The sequence below is a fragment of the Podarcis pityusensis genome, assembly GCF_964106645.2.
Source record: "Podarcis pityusensis genome assembly, chromosome: Z".
Classification (NCBI taxonomy): domain Eukaryota; kingdom Metazoa; phylum Chordata; class Lepidosauria; order Squamata; family Lacertidae; genus Podarcis; species Podarcis pityusensis.
Genome location: NC_138044.1, coordinates 12,997,980 through 13,022,119, shown reverse-complemented (window position 1 = coordinate 13,022,119; position 24,140 = coordinate 12,997,980). Strand labels below are relative to the sequence as shown.

The 24,140-nt window shown below is 44.1% G+C and overlaps 1 protein-coding gene across 2 annotated transcripts in view; it reads left to right on the top strand.

The window, feature by feature from the left end:
- Positions 1–24,140, top strand: part of NSMF (NMDA receptor synaptonuclear signaling and neuronal migration factor) — a 55,123-nt gene that overhangs the window by 17,747 nt on the left and 13,236 nt on the right. Inside the window, exons 2-10 of one of the 2 annotated variants that reach the window (XM_080989616.1) lie at positions 484–545; positions 1,387–1,920; positions 3,296–3,371; positions 12,848–12,900; positions 13,355–13,444; positions 16,381–16,502; positions 16,981–17,064; positions 21,701–21,734; positions 23,441–23,511. In XM_080989616.1, the coding sequence (XP_080845742.1) occupies positions 484–545; positions 1,387–1,920; positions 3,296–3,371; positions 12,848–12,900; positions 13,355–13,444; positions 16,381–16,502; positions 16,981–17,064; positions 21,701–21,734; positions 23,441–23,511 (1,126 nt within the window). The remainder of the gene's footprint in view (positions 1–483; positions 546–1,386; positions 1,921–3,295; positions 3,372–12,847; positions 12,901–13,354; positions 13,445–16,380; positions 16,503–16,980; positions 17,065–21,700; positions 21,735–23,440; positions 23,512–24,140) is intronic. The other variant, XM_080989617.1, reaches the window with a different exon arrangement.

The window sequence follows — 24,140 nt, the reverse complement described above, 5'->3', positions numbered from 1 at the left end:
AAGGTTGAGAAAGGCTTATTTGAATCCAAATGAAAGCAGGAGAGTCTGATTTCCTGACATTGCTGTTTGTTCGTTTTTATCTAAAAGCAGCTGTGGGTTGTGACAGAGAGAGCAGTCTCTAACTGGAACAGAGGTACTGGGAGGAGAATAACTTAACCTTTCTGCCTGTGTGGTTTCCACAGCCTGCCTATCCCCCACCTCTAAGTTGCTTTTTTACCACCCTCTCGCCTCCAGCAGAAAACATACAGGTATATTCCTCCACTGTTATGATAATGGCAGCTTTGAGGTGTGTGAGTCAAAGAGTGAGTGGTTTCTCTTTGTGGGTTGTGGGTGGGGATTTCCCTCATTTTTATGAGGGTGACAAAACACTTTGGAGCTGGATTTTGCTAGTTTGCTTTGCTAACACTCTCTCTCTCTCTCTCTCTCTCGTTTTTCCTCTTTCTCTCCACCATTTTGTGCTTCTGCACACCTGACAATTTAAAGAGCGGCGAGGGCTTTTGGAGATTATCTCTCTCAGAACCATCCGGAAGGCCAAAATGGTTCAGGTAGGAGGATGTGTTGATTTTTATGTTATACTCATGTTTAAAATTATTTATAGGCTACTTGAGGCAGCTTACGTGGCATAAAAACACATTTTCCAAAAGAGCCCTGTTGAGGTTGTTTGTGTGGGTGTGGTATTGTTCAAAATATTTAATTTAATTTATTTATTTCAGTCAATTTATAAGCTGCTTGATTGTAAAAAAAAAACCAAAAACAAACTCAAAGCAATTTACAAAAAGGATAAAACAATAAAATGATCAGTAAATAAATGGTTGTTGTTGTTGTTGTTTTGCATGACTTGCTGCAAAACTTAGTGGTGTCCAGTTATGGAAGGATATGCCAAAAGAAACCTGCATTTTTAAAATTTATGCAATGTGATATACAGGGCTGGTGTGTGTGTGCTGCCGCTATGCAGGAGTGTAGAAAGGGTTGGTGTGGTGTTGGATTAAGAATTCAGCTGCCTGAGAACCTTGGCTTTAATTTCATTTATTAGTCCTCGTGAGTTTCTGCACTGCATTTATGAAAATGAAAATTCCCAAACTAGAAGGAAAATTCCCAAACTACCGGTAATTAATAATGGTGATAATGATCATAGGTTTGAAAGTGGGCAGGTAATATGTTCTGAAATTTCAGAAGGAAGATTCAGAAGGCTGAATATGTTTCCATTGTCAGGACATGGGGTTTTACTATCTTATGAACGTCAGAAGTGCCCTGCTAGAAATGTCTGAACTCAAAGTCAGAACAGTTGTCCATCTTCAGATCCTGGACTCCAAATTTCTTTTCACACTGGAGAAAAAGAAAGCTGGCATCTTTAACTCAGGTTCTCATATGCTCCTGTCCTTCCAGATCACCTGCTTGCTGAATCCTACGTTGGGCAGGAGGACTCCCCAGATATGCACCAGGGAGCCCAGAACAAGCGCCGCCTTTCCCTCATTTCTGACGGCAAATTTGAACGCAGCTTCTCAGAGGAGCGTGGCGAGAAGCTGGCTGGCGAGGGGCCCAAACCACGGGTCTACACTATCTCTGGGGAGAGGCCTATGCTCTCCCAGCACCAAAGTGAGAGCATGGAGCTGGTGGTCATCAAAGGGGCTGAGGCTGAGGAGGAAGAGGAGGAAGACTGCTCCCAGGGCCAGCCTCTCCAGAATGCGGTCAGCTCCCACAACATTGGGAGGCACTGCAAAGGGAGCTGGGCAAGCAGCCGCCAGGTCTCCAAGGAGTGCACCGGCTGCACCCACCTGGCTGCTCCTTCCCAGCACGCTTTCGACATAGAGCATCCTCACCCCCACCACCCCCATCACCACCACCACCACCACCAGGCCGGCGAGACTGGCTGGCGCCGGAAAAAGCTGGAGAGAATGTATAGCATTGACCGTGTGTCAGGTTAGTAACGGAATAAAAGAAACCATTATAGCTCGATTGAAAGGCCTGTGCTCTTGTCTCCAACAGTGGGTAGTCTGATTTCCCTGGAAAAAAATGTGGGTGGAGTGACACCCTGCTCCTGTAGCCAATGTGGTGTAGTGGTTAAGAGCAGTGGACTCGCAATCTGGTGAAACGGGTTCGCTTCCCCGCTCCTCCACATGCAGTTGCTGGGTCACCTTGGGCTAGTCACACTTCTGTGAAGTCTCTCAGCATCACTCACCTCACAGAGTGTTTGTTGTGGGGGAGGAAGGGAAAGGAGATTGTTAGCCGCTTTGAGACTCCTTAGGGTAGTGATAAAGCAGGATATCAAATCCAAACTCTTCTTATTCCTTGCAGCTAGCAATTGGAGGATGAGACAGTTTCTGAAAGTGGAGGTTCCACTTATCATTTACACTGCTGCTCCACTTACTTTTGGCTCTTGCTCCACCCACCAGAGGCATGTGGCCCCCAGAAGGTTTGCCAGGAAAGGAAATGTGGCCCTCGGTCTGAAAAAGGTTCCCCGGCCCTGCCATCTAGGATTTAGCTCCACGCCCAGTTCGATGTTGTGATCTGCATTATGGTTGGATGGCTGACAACTCTCTGGTTTTGTTTATTAAATAATAAAGTAATGTACAAGTCATGAAACTTCTGTGGCAGGTAACGTAGTAAAGGAAGGGTACTGGTGGAACAAATAGCATGTTTGCCCCCCTTCCCCAGGGGTCATTTGAGGTCAAAGTGCCTGTTACAGAGTTTTAATTAATTTTGGATTCTGAAGCTCTGTAGTCAAAGGATAAGAACATAAGGAAAGACTGGCTGCTAGAATAGGTTAGTGGGGCATCTAGCATCCTGTTCTCACAGTAGCCAGATGCCCATTATGGAAAGCCCCAAACAGGAGCTGAGTCCAATAGCACTCTCCCACTTGCGAACCCAAGGAACTGGTATTCAGAGACATACTGACTCCCTTAGTGGAAGGAGAACATAGTCATTGTGGCTAGTATCAGGTTCATATGGGGAGATCTTTCAGGTATCCTGGGCTCAAGCTAAAGAGCCAGCATTGCTGATAACCATTGATAGATCTGTCTTTCTTCATGGAGCTGTCTAATCCGCTTTGAAAGCTTAATGAGGCTGAAGTCCATCACCATCTTTCTGTTCCCCTGCTGTCTGAAGTGTTTTCTTTTGTCTGTCCTACTTAATTTCATCAGATGATCTGCTCTTCCTTTCATCCCATGATAACTCTGGTGAGGGAAAAACATATCTCTTTATGCTTTGTCCACACCATGCGTAGCGAACTTCAATCGTGTTCCCTCTCTTCCCAGGACTGAATGCTCATTGCTGTGACTGTTTACCTCTCTTGCAGATGATGTCCCCATCAGAACTTGGTTTCCCAAAGAGAACCTCTTCACTTTTCAAACAGCTACAACAACTATGCAAGCGTAAGTTAGAAAACTGGTTGGCTGGGCATGGAGGAGAGCATGTAAAATGTCTGCATGCTCATTCACTTAACCAGCCATTCTTCTGGGTTCACATAGCATTGTTATAACAGAGACATCAAGCTGCCTTATCTGAGCCAAGCCACTGATCCATCACATTCAGTATTGTCTACAATAACCCACAGCGGCTCCCTAGGCTTTCGAAAGCAGAGCCTCTCTCCTAGCCTTACCAGGGGATTGAACCTGGGAATCTTCTGCATGCAAAGTATATGCTCTGCTGCTGCAGTTCATTTAAGAGAGAGAGCAAGGTTCTAGTCCTCATGTTTCTGAATTCAGGGCTGATTTCAACAGGAACACTGGAAGCCTTCCCTTCATGCTTGCTCAACGCAGCTTCTTTTGCATGAAATATATTGCCCTTCTTTCTCTCTGTGGCTTCATCTCCACATACATGTTTATATGTGTACATTTTTGTGCTCTTCGGAAATGGCCACAGCTACAGCTTTTTCACACAGTAGAGTCCCATGAGCATGACTTTGTGCTAAATTCACACATTTAAACTGCCTCATCTTATTCAGTTATGAAGGCAGGGTAGGGACCTGAGCCTTTGCCTCATTGATGGTGGAGCCACAACTTTGGAATGTCACACTTTGAAAATGTTTTGGTTTTTTTATTTATAATCATTTGGTGTCAGGTTAAAAACACACGCACGCACACGGAGCTGCCGTCTATCTGCAGAGCATGACAATACATTACATTTTTATGTATATAGGAATATATGTATACACCTACCCACCCCTTGCTACTGCAGAAAAGTTCAGCTTGTATTTCTTCACTAATGTATATTTTCTCTCACTCTTTCTCTCTGCCTCCCCTCTGCTTTTCGTGGGACCATCAGCATCTCGTAAGTACAGCTGCTACCACCCCACAAATTTGTAGCCCCATTTTGGCCCATGTTTGTTGGCATCTTTGGGTAAACCCCGCCACATTTTCCCGGTATCTTGTCCATATTTGGATGCACAAAAAGGTGACAAGGGCCTTCCAGCCTTCCACCTATTTTTCTCTGAATATGATGTCATTCCCAGGGTCTCTGTAGTGGAAGACTCAATCATCAAAGATTAAACCCAGCCAGCAAGCATCTAGCAGCTTGCGTATTCATCCAACCCTCCTCTCTGTTTTCTCCTTTGTTCTTTTTATGATTTTGTTTTTATATCTGTGATCCGTTCTAGGAGACTGGGGATGGAGAGAATCCCTGACCATGCATCCTTGTAACCTCTTGGTTAGGGAGATGGGGAACCTTTGGCCCAGCTCCCATCAAGCCACACCTGGAGGGTCACAGGTTCCTCTTCCCTGATCTAGGTTATTTGTAATGCAGATGGGAAGAATGGGCAGCGGGGGTGCAGGGTGTTGAGGCATGGAAAATGACAAGAGAGAAGTCGCCTTACTTAAAATACTCAGCAAACTGAATTTTTGTCCCCCCCCCCCAAGAAAGGCCTCTGCCTCGGACATTTCATTGTTAAGGTCCAATTTTTCAGTGTCATTTCTGAAGCTTTCTTCTCTTTTATCCTCTAGGGGTTAGGAGGTAAACATTTAATTAATGCTCGTTCCTTCTCTGAATGCTCTTCTCACAGTAGGCAGTGCAAAACCTTCCTTTACTGATGTTATGGGTTACATGGTAGGGGGAACATAACTAGAAGGAGTTAGCCCATGATAGGGGAGTGCAAAATGTTAGCCGGCCACCAATTTATCCGTTCTAGACATAGTCCTTTTTCTCCAGGCTCTTACGATATGCCACCTCCTGATCTATTCTCCTCCCCCCAAAAAAACTCAGTGTGTGACATACACTCAACATTCCTCCTGACCTATTTTGCCCCTCCCAAAAAAACACCAGTGCATGGTATACACTCAACATCTCTTCCTAATCTATCTCCAAGCGCAAAACAGTGTATGATACACTCAACATCCCTATTTGCTCCTTCAGCCTCTCTCCCAACTTGTTTGTAGTTCATTTTGTGGCTTGCGTCTCCTTCCTCTTCCTCAAGAGGTTTGCCTCTTGATTGGGAGTCTGCGCTCTCCCTTGTCCTGTGTTGCTGTCCCCCCTCAATGTCGTCTCCCAGTTTCGAAGCTGTTCTAGTTTGGTTTTAATGCCTTAAAACTGGTTTCCCAGGGCATTCAGGGGCTACGCGGAGAGGAAGAGGCGGAAGCGGGAGAATGATTCTGCAGCTCTGATCCAGAGGTACGAGGGCGACTCCTCCTCGCACGAGTTCAATCCTTGCCTTGTTGCATGGGCCACCTGCAAGGGGCATTGGCGTTGCTTTTGAAAAAAATAAATGCTGGCGGCGAGATGTTTCAGATGCTGGTACAGAGAACCGAAGAAGCTGATGGCAGTCAATTGGGCAGGTTCTTTGTTCTTAACAGGGCACAGTCCCTCTGAAAGCAAACTTGGCAAGAGCTTGAAGGCCAAATATTTACTAATGTGGTTCGGTTCCATTGTGCAGGACTCGTCACTGATTTTCTGTCCTCCCAGCAAATAGAGATAACTAAACACGGGGTGGGGACCTTTCTCAGCCCAAGGACCACATTACCTTTGGGGAAAACCTCCGAAGGATCACATTCCACTGGTGAGCAGGTCCAAGGCAAAAGTAGGCAAGACATCAAATGCAAATTTTACTTTGTACAAGAGTCTACTCACACCACCTCTCGTAACATCCATCCAGGCAAGCAAGAAGCAAGATCAGAATTCAAGGCAGGGCCAGCCCACCCATGAGGCAAGATGAGATGACTGCCTCATGTGGCAGGATCCACAGGAGCAGCAGAGCTGGCCTCCAAAGAATCACTGCCTGTTGCCACAATGATGGCAACAATATCTGTAGTGCACTCCTCTGAGGCCAGGTCAGCCTCCTCCTTGGCAGTCTCCCTCACCACCACCCCATAGCAGCCTCTTGGCAAATTGGAGGCCTTGCTAGTCTCCTTCCACCCTTGTTCCTGATGTCGATCTTTCCACGCCTCTTGTTCCTGATGTAGATCTTCACCCACCTCTTCTTCACTGGCTGTGGGGAGGCACCATGTTGTAGTCTGCCTCAGGTGCCAAAGTGTCTTGGGCCAGCCCTGATTCAAAGACACATTCCAACCGCACATAAACATGCAAGGAGGGCACAGAGCAGGGTCAGTGAGGGGTGTTGTCTAGGGAGAGTCCCAAGGCTTGGAAGGCCATGTTTGGCTCTCACTCCTGAGGTTAGAATCAGAACTTCGCACTGAAAGAGGGAAGGCAACCCCTCCCAAATAGGCCCACACAAAGAGGGCTAAATGTTTTGTGATAGGGTAGTGTTCAAAGTCCTTTGCATACATTAACTCCACAATTGTTACAATAACCTACCAAGGTAGATAGTTGTTATTTTACCCCCCCCCCCCAGTCCTGCAGACTGGAAGACTGAGGCTGAGTGAGCATGAGACTTACTGTGGCTGAGGTAAGATTTGGAGAGGGGGATGTTCCAGTTCACACTTGTGATCTCCAGCCCTTCTCTGAAAGGAGGGGAACCACATATACTCCTAGGCTTTGCCAAGTTTGCTTTTGCTGGGTGAAGTGGGGAAATGGTGAAGAAGAAGGAAAAGTTGGAGGGAATCAACCTTTGCAAGAGATGTCCCATTAAGAAGGCTGTTGTGTTGTACAGTTCCATCTTGGAAAAGCTGGGACGCCTCCCAGCGAAGTGGTTGTACTCTGGACTTGAGCCAACCTGAGATGCAAATCTCCCTGCTTTGTTTTTCTGGTTGCGGGAGAAGGTGGCTGAGTGCATGTTGCTGCGTGGGGCTTTTTTCCAGCAGTTCGTCTGCCGTCTGGCACCCTCTCCTGGAGCTTCGCAAGGGCAGACCTTGCAGGCGGTTGAATGTGGTTCCCATCTTGGGTTGATGCCGCCAGTTTCCCAGGCTGGCCTGGTCTTTCCTGCTGCCTCGTCTTGGCAAGATCCTGCGCTGCAGTCCTAAGCAACCCCCCTCTCCTCCATCCCTGATCCTTTTGCTTAGAAACTGTTGCACGTTCGAGGGGAATAAATGCTTTTCTCCCACCCCCTTTGGTGCTAGGCTGGCCTGCTCACTCTCCTTGGCTCAGAAGGAGAAGCTTGGTGCCAGCAAATTTTGGTCTCTTGATGTGGTGCCCAGTCTGGCAGGGCGAGGGACTCATTTCAAGCTGCTTTCTTTGGTAATCAAACAGTGGCTTTTTGCTGCAGCAAGATGCGGGGGGGGGGGGGGGGGCGTTGCTTGAGGCTGGCTGAGGAACTGGGTGTGGTTGTGGCTTATTCTCTTGAGAACTTGTGGGGCAGGGGAGGAAAGCTCTTCATGCTACTAGTCCACAAGAGGACAGGATCCTGTGCCAAAAGACACCATCGTCACAGCAGCAGAAAGGAAGGGAAACAAGCTACTAGTGAAGTGGAGGGGGGTAGCTTTCATTTTTTCATTCTTTGGGGCATTTTGAGAGGCGAAGTGTAGTGCTTTGATTGCAGTGATGTCCCCTTGCCCAGTTTCTGTAGTCTCTGGGGCAGAAATGGCTTTCAGTATGGCTGCCTTACACCACAGTGTTAAAGAACACTGGGGGTGGGGGTGGGGAGAGAGATTAAATGTTTGTGGCTCTGTCAAGGGAGGGGAGATTTTTAGGGGGAAGGTGCAACACCCTCCTCTCTATGGAGGGTGGATGAGTGGAGAGGAAAAGAGACATAGAAAGCCTCCCCCTGCACCATGTTCTCTTGGTCCTTGCGTCGTGCCCTGTTTTTGTCCGTGGCGGGACATTGCCTTGCCTTGAGGGCTTTGGCGGCAGCTCATAGCTCCCCATTGGTCTGAGAGCCCCACCCCTGGCCTAATGTGTGTGTTCCGTGCCTCCTGCTGGGTCCAGCAATGGGCCTGTGAGTGTCTCCATGGCAACCAGGCCTAGTGTGGATGGAGTCAGTGGTTGGGCTTTGTGTGATCTTGGAAGATGAGGTTCTGTTCTCTTTCATACAAACACACACGGAATCCTTTCTGTGACTGAAATCCGTTCTTTGTGCTTGGGTTGCTAAATACTCCCACCCACTCACCCCTTGTATATAGTGAAAGAATTCCTGCACTATTATAGAGTGATTAATTGACTGGAGGAACTTTTATCCAACTTCATGGGAGGGCAGAATGGAGCCTGGGCTGTGTTTGTGGCTGGCTGGCTGGCTGGTTGACTGGCTAGCTGGGGTGAATTCAATGCCACCCCTACCCCCCTCCTCACTCACTCTGTTCAGTTTGTTTTAGAGCCAAAATGCAGCTTTTTCACATAATTGCACCATTCAACGATTTGCTTTGCCATTTAGAGTTGTAAATACAGTCTCTTTTGAAATCTAAATTTGTTTTAAAAACTCCTGTCTCACCCATCTGCCTTAAAGGCCAGGGTGCGGGTTACAGCAATAAATACATTTTTAAAAATAATAATAATAAAGATTGTCAACGAAATAAGAGCAGAATTTGCCAAGGCCAAAGAAGTGCTAGACTAGGTTTCTTTTTACGCTCTTGGTTTTAAAATAAAATTTGCGGGGGAATGGAAAAAGAAAAAGAAAATATTTAAATCAACAATACAGCAAAATAGGGCCATCTGTAAGTCTACTGCAATCCATTTTGAGAAACCTGATGGGAAAGGCAGGTTTTCAGCTGGTGCCTAAAAACAACGCTGATATAAATCAGATGTTACGCAATGGGGTGGCTGTTACTGAGAAGGCCATGTAGGTCACAGACACTGCCCCCCCCCCCCCATTTCCCTTAAGGCTTGAACTACCAGATGTGCCTCCTGAGTAGATCTCAAGTTATGGACTGAATGACATGGGGAAAGACTCTACCTCGGATGGCCATCCCACAAACTAATTAGGGCTTCATGCTTCAAGGCTGAAATGTTGAATTGGGGTCAGTAGTTAACTGGCGACTAATAAGAAACCAGTCTTGTAATGGCCCCTAAATGTCAGACCCAGCAACATTCATAGCCACATTCACAGCATACATCTAAAGCACTGTGATATCAATTTAAACTGCCATGGCTTTCCCAGAAGAACCTGTAGTTTGTTAAAGGGAGTGAGAGTTGTATACCTCTCTGACAGCTACAATTCCCAGAGTTCCCTGGGAAGAAGGATTGGTTGTTAAGCCACTCTGAGAATTTTAGCCCTGTCAGGGGAATGGGGGGCAGACTTCTAGGGACATTCAGCTGCATTAACAAACTACAGTCCCCAAAATTCTTTTTTAAAATATACACACACACACACACACACACACATATATATATATACACACACACACACACACACACACACACACATTTTTATTGGTTTTTTAACATATTAGTTCCAACAGATACAACAGTCATACAACATATCTTCACATCTTATACAATATTTTTGACTTCCGTCAACACCTCTGATGATTTTCCGTTCTTTATCACTTTTCTACATTTCTTAATTTCCTATTACATTTAATTATCCTTAACTAATAATTCTTTTCATAGTCTTTCTTGTAATATTTCAAATAAACCACCTTACAAAACTTCTTGTAGTCCCACTAGTGTAATCTGTTCACTACAATTACTTTTCAGATAGTTCATACATTTACTCCATCCCCAGAATTCTTTTGGGGAAGTCATGACTATTTAAATTGGTATCATACTGGTATAAAATATATGTTGTGAATGTAGCTTTTCATGGTTGCAATTTCCATTAGCTACAATTTCTGGACTGTTGCTCTTTCATCTTCTTCATTCAGCTCTATGTACTTTTGAAGGAAGAAAATGCTAACCAGCCCCACTACCACATCACCAAGAGTCCAATTAATATGTGTGTACGACACTCAGAGACTTTGTGGGTGCCAAGAGAAGACATCCAGGGTGCTATGGGCACTGTATTGTTGGCCCCCTGCATTTTAGATTCTGCTTCGAGCAATGGATTTGTATTTGGATTACGTGGCCTTCAAGATGTCCTTCCGAGTTCTAAGAAATTCTAAGCATGATTTGTCCAAGAATATTTGCCCACTTTAATTTTAGCTCTAAGCTGTTGGGCCCCTTCTGAGTTTGCAGATCTGTGGTTGTTTGCTAACAGGCAAAGGCAAAATTATTGTTTCTCCTTCCTTCCAGAAGGAAAACCAGCTCTTAATTATACATGCCTTGCTAGATCAAACCGAAGGTCCACCTGTTTGCAATGGTGGGGTGTGAAAGCACCAGTTGGCCCCCTGTTGGAGCCCCTGGATCTGGGGCTCAAAGATATGGATGTGCCTCTACTACCTTTGGAGAAATGCCTGTTAATTCTGTTCAGCATTCCGTAGAAAATAACTTCATAGATGTTTCCCATTTTGGATTTTCAGAGGCTCTTTGAAAATAAACCGGCCACATGCATAGATTTATGCCCTTCATTTATGCAGATTTACTTGGTAGCAGTGGAGGCTGGTTCATTTGGGCAAAGGGGACACTGCACCACCAACGTCAGTCTATCCCCAGCCAACTCCCTCCTGCCTGCCTTCTTACTTCCAACCAGTCCTGGTTGTAAGCTCTGCCTCTCAGTGTCCTCCTCTGTAGTCCCGGTGTTGACCTTGTAGGGAGTAAAGTGTGGGAAGATTGGGGGGACATCAGAAGTAATGGCTCTGCCTGCCATTGGTCTGGCGCCATCTACTGTTAGATTTCCTGCCTTCCACCCTTCTGGTCCCAGTGGGCACTAGCCTCCTCTGTCTGGTAGAGTTCCACATTTCTAATGCCTGATAACAGGTAACTTTTGTGCCTGATTTATTTTGCTTTTGTTTATTTCATGAACAATTTATATTTATGTGTCTTGTTTTCTGAGGATTCTGGGATGCCATGCCCACAGTAGCAATGTGCTATTGGGTACAGTCCAAGGCACCATGGGCGTAGCCAAGGGGAAGTTGGGGGAAGTTGCTCCCACCAAATCAAGTAAATCAATAAAAATACTTAACTGAGGTTCAGCACACACCCCGCCTCAACATAAATCCTGGCTACGCCCATGCAAACTACTTTGATGCCCAAAGCAGAAAATTCAAAATGGTGCTTTACCCTTAGTGTTTTTAAAAATGTTGTTGGGGGCAAGTGCCTGGCAGTGTGTGACAAATAGGGCTAACTCTGATTGGGGTGCCAAAAATATATTCTTTCTCCCCCTACCCACAATCCATAGTGTGTTCATTTCAGTCTCAATTACGGTGCAGGCTATGAAAATTCTTCCTTCTCTCCCTGGACTTTGAAGAAGACCCTGCATTTTTGAAGCTGTGGTAAATGCCACAGGAGATATACTCCCAGGACGGACTTCAAATTTCTTTTTCTAGGTCATATCCCTTATGGGCATTTTAGTCCCTGAGAGAGAAAATCCAAATCCTCTTCTCTTTCTTCCCAAGGTGGTAACAACCTAATAATTACTCCCTGTAATAGCAAACTTTGTGGTAAGGGCCGGCAGAAATTTGAATCGGGGCCCACTGAGAAACAAGGAGTTACGTATCAGCATTCTCGAGGGAATGCATTTACCCCTCCACAATTACAAGAAACTTTTTAAAAAAACCTAAGAGGGTAAAAAAAGGGGGTTCTTTTGGGAGGAAGGATGAGATATAAATCTAAAAAATAAATTGACAAACAAAACACATGATTGGCATCCGTTGAAAGTTGTGTACCTCCGACGGGAAGGTAAACAGCGTTTCCGTGCGCTGCTCTGGTTTGCCAGAAGCGGCTTAGTCATGCTGGCCACATGACCCGGAAGCTGTACACCGGCTCCCTTGGCCAATAAAGCAAGATGAGCGCTGCAACCCCAGAGTCGGTCACAACTGGACCTAATGGTCAGGGGTCCCTTTACCTTTACCTTATGACTTCTCCCAATGAATTCTGGCGGTTATAGTTTGCTAAGGGTGCTGAGAGTTCTTAGGAGATCCCTCTTCCCCCCTCATGGAGCTCACTAGGAAGAGGGATTGACTGTTAAACCACTGTGGGAATTGTAGCTCTGGAAGGGAAACTGGGATCTTCTAACAACTCTCAGCACCCTTAACAAAGTACAGCTCCCAGAATTGTTTTGAGGGAAACCATGACTGTTTAAAGTGGTATCATAGTACTTTAGATGTGTGGTGTGAACATGGTGTAGATGTAGTTTGCTCTCTTGCATTCCGTTTATCATGCATCAATCTTTCCATGAGCGCATAACGCCAAACATGCTTTTGCCAATATGCAATTAAAACACTAGAAGATGTATTCCTCCATAGCCTCCAGCTATGGTTGATCTAGCTACATCAATAGGAAGTTAATAAGATATTCAGGGAGCTGTTTAGTGCAAAGATTCCTTGCTTTTTTTCTGTGGCTGATCTCCACTCCACAAAAAAACCACACCTCCAAATCTCTTTCTATATACAGCTTGATGTATTTACCACCATGGTACCTTCTGGGAAATGGCCCACATCACGGTCTTCTTGGCTCCTTAGTATTGACCACCTTCTCTTTGTTCTGCTTCTTCCAGAAACTTCAGGAAGCATCTGCGGATGGTGGGGAGCCGCCGCATGAAGGCGCAGAGTGAGTGAGGGGATGGAGGTGGTGCAGGGTGTGCTGTGTTGAATCACATCCTGGAGCCCTAGATCTCCTAGACTGGGGAAGCAGAGGGGAATCTGTGGCCTTCCAAATGCTGTTGGACTCACCACTCCCTGCAAGCCAGCAGGGCCCAACGGTCAAGGGTGTTGGGAGTTGCTAGCTTAGTAAAACCTGGAGGGCCATAGAAGTTCCCTGTCCCTGCCCCAGAGAGCTGCTCTTGCCTTGCTTCACTTTCCCTCCCTGTGCCCCGCTTTCTCATCCAGACCGATCCATGAATATAGCCTTCCTTTTTTTCTCGTTCACCTGCTCTATCTGTTACAGAGTGTGCCTAAAGAGCATGAGATTGTGAGCCAGGGCGGTGTGGTGGTTTTTCTTTTGGCTGGTCGTATAGAAAGCTGTGATAATTTAGTCCCTTATTGCCATTATTTAATTTTTTTAGCCTTTGCCGAGCGCCGAGAGAGGAGCTTCAGCCGGTCCTGGAGCGACCCCACTCCCATTAAGCCCGAAAACCTCAATGATTCCCGAGAAAGTACGTTCCTTTGTTGTGTCCTCAATGAACCTCCCCTCCCGTTCCCTACCTTCCAAAACCCAAAGGCAAACTGGTTTGGCATGGGCTTAGTCACTGGGCCATCCGTGTGAACAATTCCAACTAACCCTTAGGTTTCCCCAGAATCCTGTTCTGTCTGATTTGCTGTGGGGATTAAGCTGTGATGCTGCTGTCTTAGGGTGTTTAAATTTGCTGGTCTGTGTGTGAGTTGCAGAGGGCGGCCTCTCACAACAGCTAGAATGGAGGTGAGAGAGTGTCTGTCTCTCTGAGCTTCCTTGAAAGCGGGTTCTGCCTGGGGACAGGTAGAGGGTCCCAGGTTCAGGCCCCAGCTCCTCCTATTCAGAATCATGAGAACTGAAGAATAATGATTCAGTGACAATGTGTCTACTTTGCATTCAAAGGCCCCCAGCAACTCTAGGTTGGGTTGATACACACATTCTTCCTCTAATCCTGGATAGCCACTGCCAATCAGTGTAGAGAATATTGAGCTAGGTAGGCAGACCAATGGTCTGATGTGTTGTAAGGCAGGCAGCTATGCTCTTATTTGGTAAGGGCTGTAGCTCGGGGGCAGAGGTACCTCGTTCAATCTCTGGCATCTCCAGGTAGGGAACCCGGCAGAGGGCCTTCTCGGTAGTGGCACCTGCCCTGTGGAATGCCCTCCCATTAGATGTCAAGGAAATAAACACCTATCTGACTTTTAGAAGACATCTGAAGGCAGCCCTGTTTAGGGAAGTTTTTTAATATTTGATGTTTTGTCATGCTTTTAATATTCTGTTGGGAACTGCCCAGAGTGGCTGGGGAAACGCAGCCAGATGGGCAGGGTATAAATAATAAAATTATTATGATTGTTGTTGTTATTGTTATTATTAGGACTTGTAATGTCCCCTGATAGGAAATCCTGGAAGCAGCTGCCAGTCGGTGTAAACAATAATGAGCTAGATGGCCCAATGGAACAGACTGTTTCTATGAGGCCAAGGTTACCTGCACAGCCTGCTTGCATTTTCTTCCCACCTGAGAGCTGAAAAGAGGCTGGAGCTAGATAGGACACCAAAAACAAGCAGCCTTGCCTCTTGTTCTTTGTTCTTTATTTATTAACCCATCCTCCATCTGGGGAACCTTTGATTGTACAGTTGTACAATCCTCATTTTGCGCTGGGGCTACAGAGCGCACATCAACCCATTCTGACTCCACTCCACCCCTTTTCATGACATCTTTATGGTGCTCTGAGGCTACTTCCAGGTTTGGTGCCATGATGTGCAATCACACATCATTCAGATGTGCCTAAGCCAGGAATTGGCTGTAGTTCATCAACAACTCCCATCATCCTCCCATTCAGTGTTGGCCATGATGACGGGAGCTGATGGCACGCACAGCCCAACAACCTCTGGAGGACCAAAGGCTCCCCAGCCCTGGTATATAGAGATAGCAAAAGGTATCACACATAATATAAGCAAACCACACAATAAAATTATAATAATGCAAAACTTTGCATCAGAGTAAATAGAGACAGCTAAATACAGTATCAACGGCAGCAGAGTAAAACCTTTTTAGATGCTCAGATAGTTCTTCCACTCCTCAATTAATTTCCACAAGTACCCTACAAGGTAGGTGAGCTGGCCCAGGGTCACCTAGTGAGCTTCATGCTTGAGTGTGGGATTTGAACCCTGGTCTCCCAGGTTTTGGTCTGACACTCTAACCACTGCATCACATTAGCTCTCATTGTGATGATAGCAGTGCCAGTCAGAGTGACAAGGGGAGACCATTCCACCAATGAACCTCTGTGGTATCACCACTTTATTCATTTATAAGATTTCTTACCTGCCTTTCATCCTATGATCCTGGAGTGGCTTGCAATTTTAATACGTAGGTATAAAAACAGATCAAAAGAGTTAATAGTGATTTTAAAGAAGTTTGAAACATTCCAACTGGAACAGAACAGTATAAATTCAACTCAAGATTATGGGTTCCTTAAAGCAAAGGAATCTTAGTTGTCAAAGACCAGAGCAAAGAGGTTCATCTTCAGCAAATGGTGAAAGCTCTGTGACAAAGGTTATAATACTTTTATTACTTAATAAATTTATATCCTGCCCAGAAGCCCAGGGCAGCAAACAGATTTAAAGATGAAAACAAAGCAAAACAAAACACATTCTGATTAAAGCATTCTAAAGACAATTACACCTAAAACATTCTAGAAGCAAATAGAATTAAAAACATACTTTCATCCAGTGATCTTGAAGATACCAGGAACAGTATTCTTCAGCCACCAAACACCTGTGTAGACAGGAATGTTTCAAATCACTCCTGAAAGTTAAAAATGCTGGAGACAGATGCCCCTCTCTAAGGGAGGACATTCCACAAAGGGGAAACCATGACTGAAAAGGTCCATTCATATGTCGGTGTCAAATGGGCACATCCAAGATGATGGACACCTCTGTATGGGGAGGGAGTTCCACCACAAGGGAGCTTCCACAGAGAAAGCTCTCACCCATGCCGTCATTCCACATGCTTCTGAGGAGCCCCCTCTAAAGATTAACCCTGCTGTAAGCCCCCTAGGAAGTCCTTGGTATTAGGTAATGTGGCAAAGAAGCAAAGTAAGTGAGACAGGAAGATAAGCATCCTTGAATTCGGTTCAAAGGGGAATGCTCAGCCAACATAACTCTTTCAGAATCTGCTTCCTAAAGGCAGCAACCAGCCTCTGATGTTTTGGTCTCCCCTTTTTTCAGTTTCAACAGCAGGCATCTTCCAGGCTCCATCTTTGATCATCTGTTGGGGCATCTTAATTCCTGGTCTGATCATGTGAGGAAGGAGGCCAATGTGCATGTGGGCCCCTTCTTAACCAGGACACTTTAGAACATTGTATGTGTGTGTTCATGTGCATAAGGACCCCTCTGCAATGCTTCTCCCTCTGTATCTCACAGGCCATGAGCTCCAGGATTCCTGCTGTGCACTTGACAAGGGCGTTGACTTGAACTGGGAGGCAGAGAAAGAGCTTGAGGCTGCAGCCTGCAGCGGGGAAGACTTCATCCCACCCAAGATCATGGTGAGCAATACCCAAAAAGCAGTACGGGCAGCTGCCAAGGGCAGAAGTGGGGAGCGCTCATCAGTACAAGGGCCACATCCCATCACAGGAAAACTTCTGCGGTCCACATGCCAGCAGACCAAGAGACAAAAGTGGGCAGAGCAATGGAGGAAAAAATTCATTTTTGTAGAGTAGGTTGGTTGGTAGACACACTCAGACATGCTCACCTCTCTCTGTCCTCCAGGCAGGCAGGGAGGCAGGCAGGAGGCATGATCTCAGCTAGGCAAAAGCCTTATTCAAGGATACAGCGAAGCAGAGCCAGTGAGGGGTATGAGTTGGGGAGACAAGTGGTTGTGGGGTTGTCCTGTAGAATAAAGAATTAACCAGTTCAGGCCTCCATATATGGGATGTGGCCCTTGTCCACTTGCCCCTGCCACTCCTCCCTGCTGTGCCCATTTTAATTGTCTCTCCTTCTTTCTTTCTCCTTCAATTTCTCCAGCTCATTTCCTCCAAGGTGCCCAAAGCTGAGTATGTTCCGACGATCATCCGCCGGGATGACCAGTCCATTATCCCCATCCTTTATGTAAGTCATAGCACAAGACCTCAATGGTTCATTCCAACTTAGTAATTTTCTGGGGTTTTTTTTTTTGGTTTTTTTTTAAATGATATTTATTAAAATTTCAGAGACAAAAATTACATAATTAAAGAGAAAAGAAACAAGAGAAAAAATGAAAAAAGAGAAAAAACATACAAAATACAAAGTACAGAAAAAGAATAAAAAAACCACTTAAAAACAAATTAATCCTTCCGTATCTTACATTTCATTTCCTTGCTTCCCTGACCTCCTCTCACCTCCCTTTTTTGTATTCCAGTTCAGTTGGTTAATTCAGCAATTCCTTTCCCTCTTTGTTTTTGTCTTAGTCCTTTAACTTAATATGTTATAACTTTAGATTCTCACCTATTAACAATCCATTTTTACATACACCTTTATGACATTGCTGCTAAAACCACTTAACTTTATTCTGACATCATTCTAACATTCATTAATTTTGCAATATTTTTGTAAATAGTATTTAAATTTCTTCCAATCTTCTTCCACTGACTCTTCTCCCTGGTCTCGGATTCTGCCAGTCATTTCCGCCAGTTCCATGTAGTCCATCACCTTCATCTGCCATTCTTCCAGAGTGGGTAGATCTTGTGTCTTCCAATACTTTGCAATAAGTATTCTTGCTGCTGTTGTGGCATACATAAAGAAAGTTCTATCCTTCTTTAGCACCAATTGGCTGACTATGCCCAGGAGAAAGGCCTCTGGTTTCTTCAAGAAGGTATATTTAAATACCTTTTTCAATTCATTATAGATCATCTCCCAGAAAGCCTTAATCCTTGGGCACGTCCACCAAAGGTGAAAGAATGTACCTTCAGTTTCTTTACATTTCCAACATTTATTATCGGGCAAATGATAGATTTTTGCAAGCTTGACTGGGGTCATGTACCACCTGTATATCATTTTCATAATATTCTCTCTTAAGGCATTACATGCCGTAAATTTCATACCTGTGGTCCATAACTGTTCCCAGTCAGCCATCATTATGTTATGTCCAACATCTTGTGCCCATTTAATCATAGCAGATTTCACCGTTTCATCCTGAGTATTCCATTTCAGCAGCAAGTTATACATCTTTGACAAAATCTTAGTTTTGGGTTCTAACAGTTCTGTTTCTAATTTTGATTTTTCCACCTGGAAGCCAATTTTCTTGTCCGAATTATATGCCTCCATTATCTGATAATAACGAAGCCAATCTCGCACTTTGTTTTTTAGTTTCTCAAAACTCTGCAGTTTCAATCTATCTCCCTCTTGTTCCAGAATTTCCCAATATTTCGGCCATTTGGCCTCCATATTGAGCTTTTTCTGTGCTTTCGCTTCCATCGGTGACAACCACCTTGGGGTTTTATTTTCCAATAAATCCTTATATCTTATCCAGACATTAAACAATGCTTTCCTGACAATATGATTCTTAAATGCTTTATGTTCTTTGACCTTATCATATCACAAATATGCATGCCATCCAAATACATTATTGAAACCTTCTAAGTCCAAAATGTCTGTGTTTTCAAGAAGCAGCCATTCTTTCAGCCAGCAAAAAGCTGCTGATTCATAATAAAGTTTAAGGTCTGGCAGGGCAAATCCACCTCTTTCCTTTGCATCCGTTAATATTTTAAATTTTATTCTGGGCTTCTTGCCCTGCCAGACAAATCTAGAGATATCTCTCTGCCACTTCTTGAAGCAATCCATTTTGTCCAAAATTTGCAATGTTTGAAACAAAAACAACATTCTAGGCAATACATTCATTTTTATCGCAGCAATACGGCCTAGCAGTAAAAGCTTCAAATTTGACCAAATTTCTAAATCTTTTTTCACTTCAGCCCAACATTTTTCATAATTATCTTTAAATAGATTCCCATTTTTAGCTGTCATGTTAATCCCCAGGTATTTCACTTTCTTAACCACTGTTAAACCTGTCTCATTCTGAAACCTCTCTCTCTCAATCGGAGTTAAATTTTTCTCTAAGACCTTTGTTTTTAACTTATTCAGTTTAAATCCTGCTACCTGACCAAATTCTTGAATCAATTCCAAAACCCTTTTAGTACTAGATTCTGGCTCCTGCAATGTCAGTACTAAGTCATCTGCAAATGCTCTCAATTTGTACTGTTTTGCTCCGACTTGTATACCTTTAACCAATTAGTCCCTTCTGATCATATTCAGCAGGACCTCCAGGACCGATATAAAAAGCAATGGGGAGATTGGGCAACCTTGTCGTGTCCCTTTTTCTATCTTGAATTCCTCCGTCAAAACATTATTTACAATTAATTTAGCCTTTTGTTCTGAATATATTGCACTTATACCGTTTTCAAAGCCTTGGCCTACCCCCATACCCTGTAAGTTCTTCTTCATGAAACTCCAAGAAATGTTGTCAAAAGCTTTCTCCGCATCCACAAATATCAAAACTGCCTTAGTATTTATATTCTCTTGTAGTTTTTCTAAAATATTGATTATGTTTCTCACATTATCAGATAGATGTCTACCCAGGAGAAAGCCTGCTTGGTCTTTATGTATCTCTTCCACTAACACTCTTTTTAGTCTTTTAGCCAAGATGTCTGCAAAAATTTTGTAATCCACATTGAGCAGTGATATGGGGCGGTAGTTCTTAAGCTGCGTCTTTTCAGTCTCTGTTTTCGGTACAAGTGTAACGTACGCTTCTTTCCACGACTCTGGTGCCCTTTTCCCACCCATTATTTCGTTACAGACTTCTTTTAAAGGTTGTACTAACCATTCTTTTAAAGATCTGTAGTATCTAGAAGTCAGTCCATCTGGTCCTGGAGATTTACCTAGTTGCATATTCTGAATGGCACCTTCTACCTCCTGTTCAGTTATTTTATAGTTCAACATTAATTTATTTTCTTGAGAGATTTTTTGTAATCCATTTGTTTTCAAAAATCGGTCTACGTCAATTTGTTTCTGTGGCCCTTGTGTATATAGTTGTTTAAAGTACCTCTGGAAACAGTTTCTAATCTCAGCTGGGTTCTGTATATTCCTTCCTTCCACTTCTAAATTTGTAACAGTATTTAATTTTTGTCTTTTTTTCATTTGCCAAGCCAACAATTTCCCACATTTATTTGCCGACTCAAATGTCTTTTGTCTCATTTGTTTAATTTTCCATTCTATCTCCTGATTCATCATTTTCATGTATTGTACTTGATATAACTTTATTTCTCTCAAAATCTCTTGAGACTTTGGTTTTGCTCTCAATTTCTTTTCACTTTCCTTTATTTTCTCCAATATTTTATCCTTCTTCTCATTTTGGATTCTCTTCTTTAATGCATTCTGTTGTATCAAGAACCCTCTCATAACAGCTTTGCTTGCGTCCCAGATTACAGCTTAGTAATTTTCTGAAGTGGCATCACTTCACCAAGTGCTAGAAAGCGTATATTGAGGAATTCCCTCCCAAGGGAGGTTAGTCTGTCAGAAAGGTCTTTGGAACCTAAGGAGCAGGGAATGCTGATCACTGGGCTGCTGTCAGGGCAAACCATGACAAATTGCTGGTTCCAAATGTGTTCTGATGTATTTTAACCATTGTTTTCAATTAGTTTGGTTGTGTCGCTTTGCATTTTATAATGTTGCGTTTAAATGTTGTAAGCTGCGTTGAATTCCAACTTGGGAGAAAGGTGGGTTATAAATCCATCAAATAATAATAATAATAATAATAATAATAATAATAATAATAATAAATCTCTTTTAGGGAGATTCCCGGTAAAGCTAAACCAATCATCTGCACTCTATGCTGATTCTATTATTATAACATTTTATCACGCTGTTCTATGTTATTTGAATCTCCATGCTGTTGGCTGTTTCTGAGTTCTATTTTGGGTGGAGAGTGGGATAGCAGTATCTCAAATCCATAAATAAATTGTAGGCAGAAGATTGGTGGAAGATCACATTAAATGTGGGCATTGACTGATAGTTTATGGGAGAACTTGGCCAGTACAGTGGTTGTTTTTCTTCTCTTCCTGGGTTATTCCCATGTGACAGAGGTTGGAAACGTTATCTGTAAAGAAGAGTCTGTGCTGTTATTAATAAATAAATAATATTCCATCAGTGGCATGTTACAGCATAGCACGAGCAAATATAATAATAATAATAATAATAATAATAATAATAATAATAGCAGGGCATGCTCAAAAATCAACTCTTTTTTGGCTCTATACCAGAGGTAGCTTAAATAATAATAATAATAATAATAATAATAATAATAATAGTAGTAGTAGTAGTAATAATTTTATTATTTGTATCCCACTCATCTGACTAGCCACTTGGATGGTTTTAAAAGAGGATTGGATAAATTCATGGAAGAAAATGCCATCAATGGCTGCTAGCTACAAGAGCTTCTGAATACTAGTTGCTGGAAATCAGAGGAAGGGAGAGCGCTGCTGTGCTCAGGTCCTACTTATGGGTTTCTGGTTAGCCACTGTGGGATCAGAATGCCGCACCAGACGGGCCATTAGCCTGATCCAGCAGGCCCCTTCTTATGTTCCAACTCGTTTAAAAAGTTGGTATCACTTTTTTCTGCCTAGCACAATGCGCTTTGTGCCTTTCTGATGGATTAAAATGTGGTGTGTTTTTAAAATAAAAAAGCAATGCCTCTCTGTTTGTTTGCTTCCAGGATCACGAGCATGCCACCTTTGATGATATTTTGGGTACGTGAGTGTTTGGCAATTAAGCTGAATTGAACGGGACTGGGACTGGTGGGTGGGTGACATTGTGTCCTAAGACAAATGGCTGGAACCTTTGCTTCACTGTTGGTTCTGAATGCAAGACAAAGGTTTCTTCACACCCCACTGGCTCCAAAGGAAGCTCATCTCTAGAGAAAAGGGGAAGGGCAGGGGTGCCTTTTGCTGGCCTCCTTCTAATCTTCTTAGGCCTGATGGACTGCAATCCCCTTCGGCCTCAGTCAGCACAGAGGGTTTTAAAAGAGGAGTAGACAATCAACCAACTTCTCTGTTGTGGCCAATGACCAATACAGTGGTACCTCTGGTTACGAATGCTTCTGGTTACGAATGCTTCAGGATACGAGCTCCACTAACCTGGAAGCAGCTATTCCTGGTTGCGAACTTTGCCCCAGGATGTGAACGGAAATCACGCGCCAGAGGCGCATGCGCAACGGGAAGCCCCATTAGCAAAAGCACACCTCAGGATAAGAATGGTTTCAGCTTAAGAACGGACCTCCGGAACAAATTAAGTTCGTAACCAGAGGTACCACTGTATTCGGAAAGAACCTTTTTACATGCATATACAGTGGTACCTCTGGTTATATACTTAATTCGTTCCGGAGATCCATTCTTAACCTGAAACTGTTCTTAACCTGAGACACCACTTTAGCTAATGGGCCCTCCCGCTGCCGCCGTGCGATTTCTGTTCTCATCCTGGAGCAAAGTTCTTAACCCGAGGTACTATTTCTGGGTTAGCGGAGTCTGTAACTTGAAGCATATGTAACCTGAAGCGTATGTAACCCAAGGTACCACTGTATAAAGTAATGCAAAGCAAAATAGAAAACCGTAGCAGTCAAATTACTAGTAAATACATTGTGCTATAAAATGCTGGGTGCAAAAATATATATGAAATTATAAGTTTGTTAAAATTAATTCCTGGCAAGTTTTACATGCAGGAGAACATTAGTCTCCCTTGAAGAGGTGAATGGATACGTTCTGATCTGGAAGCATAAGATGCATCTGATCATCCTGGCAATTTCTGTAAAAAGTGTTTGGTAAAAAATCTTAGGTATATCATGATAAAAAGAACTCTGCTTAAGAACTCACGTTATTAATTTTACCTCTACAGATTTGCAGTGGTATTTATGCTGACAATAGCAGAGGTTTTTTTTTAACCTCCCCTCCAGACCTGCTGACGGGAAAACATTTAAATGCACCACAGTAAATGCTTTACTTCACGCAGCACATAGTTAAACTATGGAACTCACTGCCACAGGAAGCAGTGGTAGCCACCAACCTAGATGTATTTAAAAGAGAACTGGACAGATTCATGGAGAAGAAGGCTATCAGTGGCCATTAGCCATGATGGCTTTGTTTTGCCTCCACTGCCAAAGGCAGCAATTATTCAGAATACCTGTTGCTGGAACTTACAGGAGGGTAGAATGCTGCTCTTGTGCCCAGGTCCTGCTTTTGGGCTTCCTAATGGGGCATCTGGTTGGCCACTGTGGGAATAGGATGCTGGACTAGATGGGTCTTTGGCCTGATCCAGTAGGACTGCCCTTAAGTTCTTATGGACCAGTCCTTTGATTCCACCATGATGGTGATCTCTGCCTTTTCCTGCATGCTGTACATGTCTCATATACCCTTCTCTTCCCTCCCTGCCACCCCACCTGCCCCTTCCCTTTCTTCCATAGAGGAAATTGAGAAGAAGCTGAACATCTACCGGAAGGGCTGCAAAATCTGGAAGATGCTGATTTTTTGTCAGGTATATAAATGCCCCCTGGTCGTTCCTTTCCTTGGATTCACTTACCACTGTCTCGTTCACAACTTTCCCCCAGCCCTTCCCCCTAATGGCTTGTTCTCAAGAAGCTGGACTGAAGAAGTCCTTTCAGCCCGAGGGCAAGATTTCCTTCTGGGCAGCCTTCTGAGGGCCACATGACAGTGGTAGGCTGGGCCAGTGGCAAATGTGGGTGGAGCAATGAATGACAATTTTGCTTTGTATAGTAGGCTAGTTTTCTACAGAGATTAACATACACACACTCCTTTCTGCCCTCCATCAGGGCAGGCAAAAGGCGTGAACAGGGTTCAAGGACACATTGCAGCCAGGCAAACACACTCAGGGGAGGGGGCAGTGAGGGGTGTGGCCTAGAGAGAGTTCTGAGGGCCAGATGGGGCGGATGGAGGGCTGCATTCATCCCCCTGGGCTTGAGGTCCCCCATCCCATCATAAACTCCTCTCTCTGCTTCACCCTCCCAATTTTTGAGAGATGCTAGACTGCACAGCACCATCTTCCAAGTCTGTTCCCTCCCCTTGGCAACCACCAACAGCAGATTTTTTCCTGGAGCCTCCATTTTTGTTGGTGCTGATTCATGAAGGAGGTTGGAAAGTCTATAC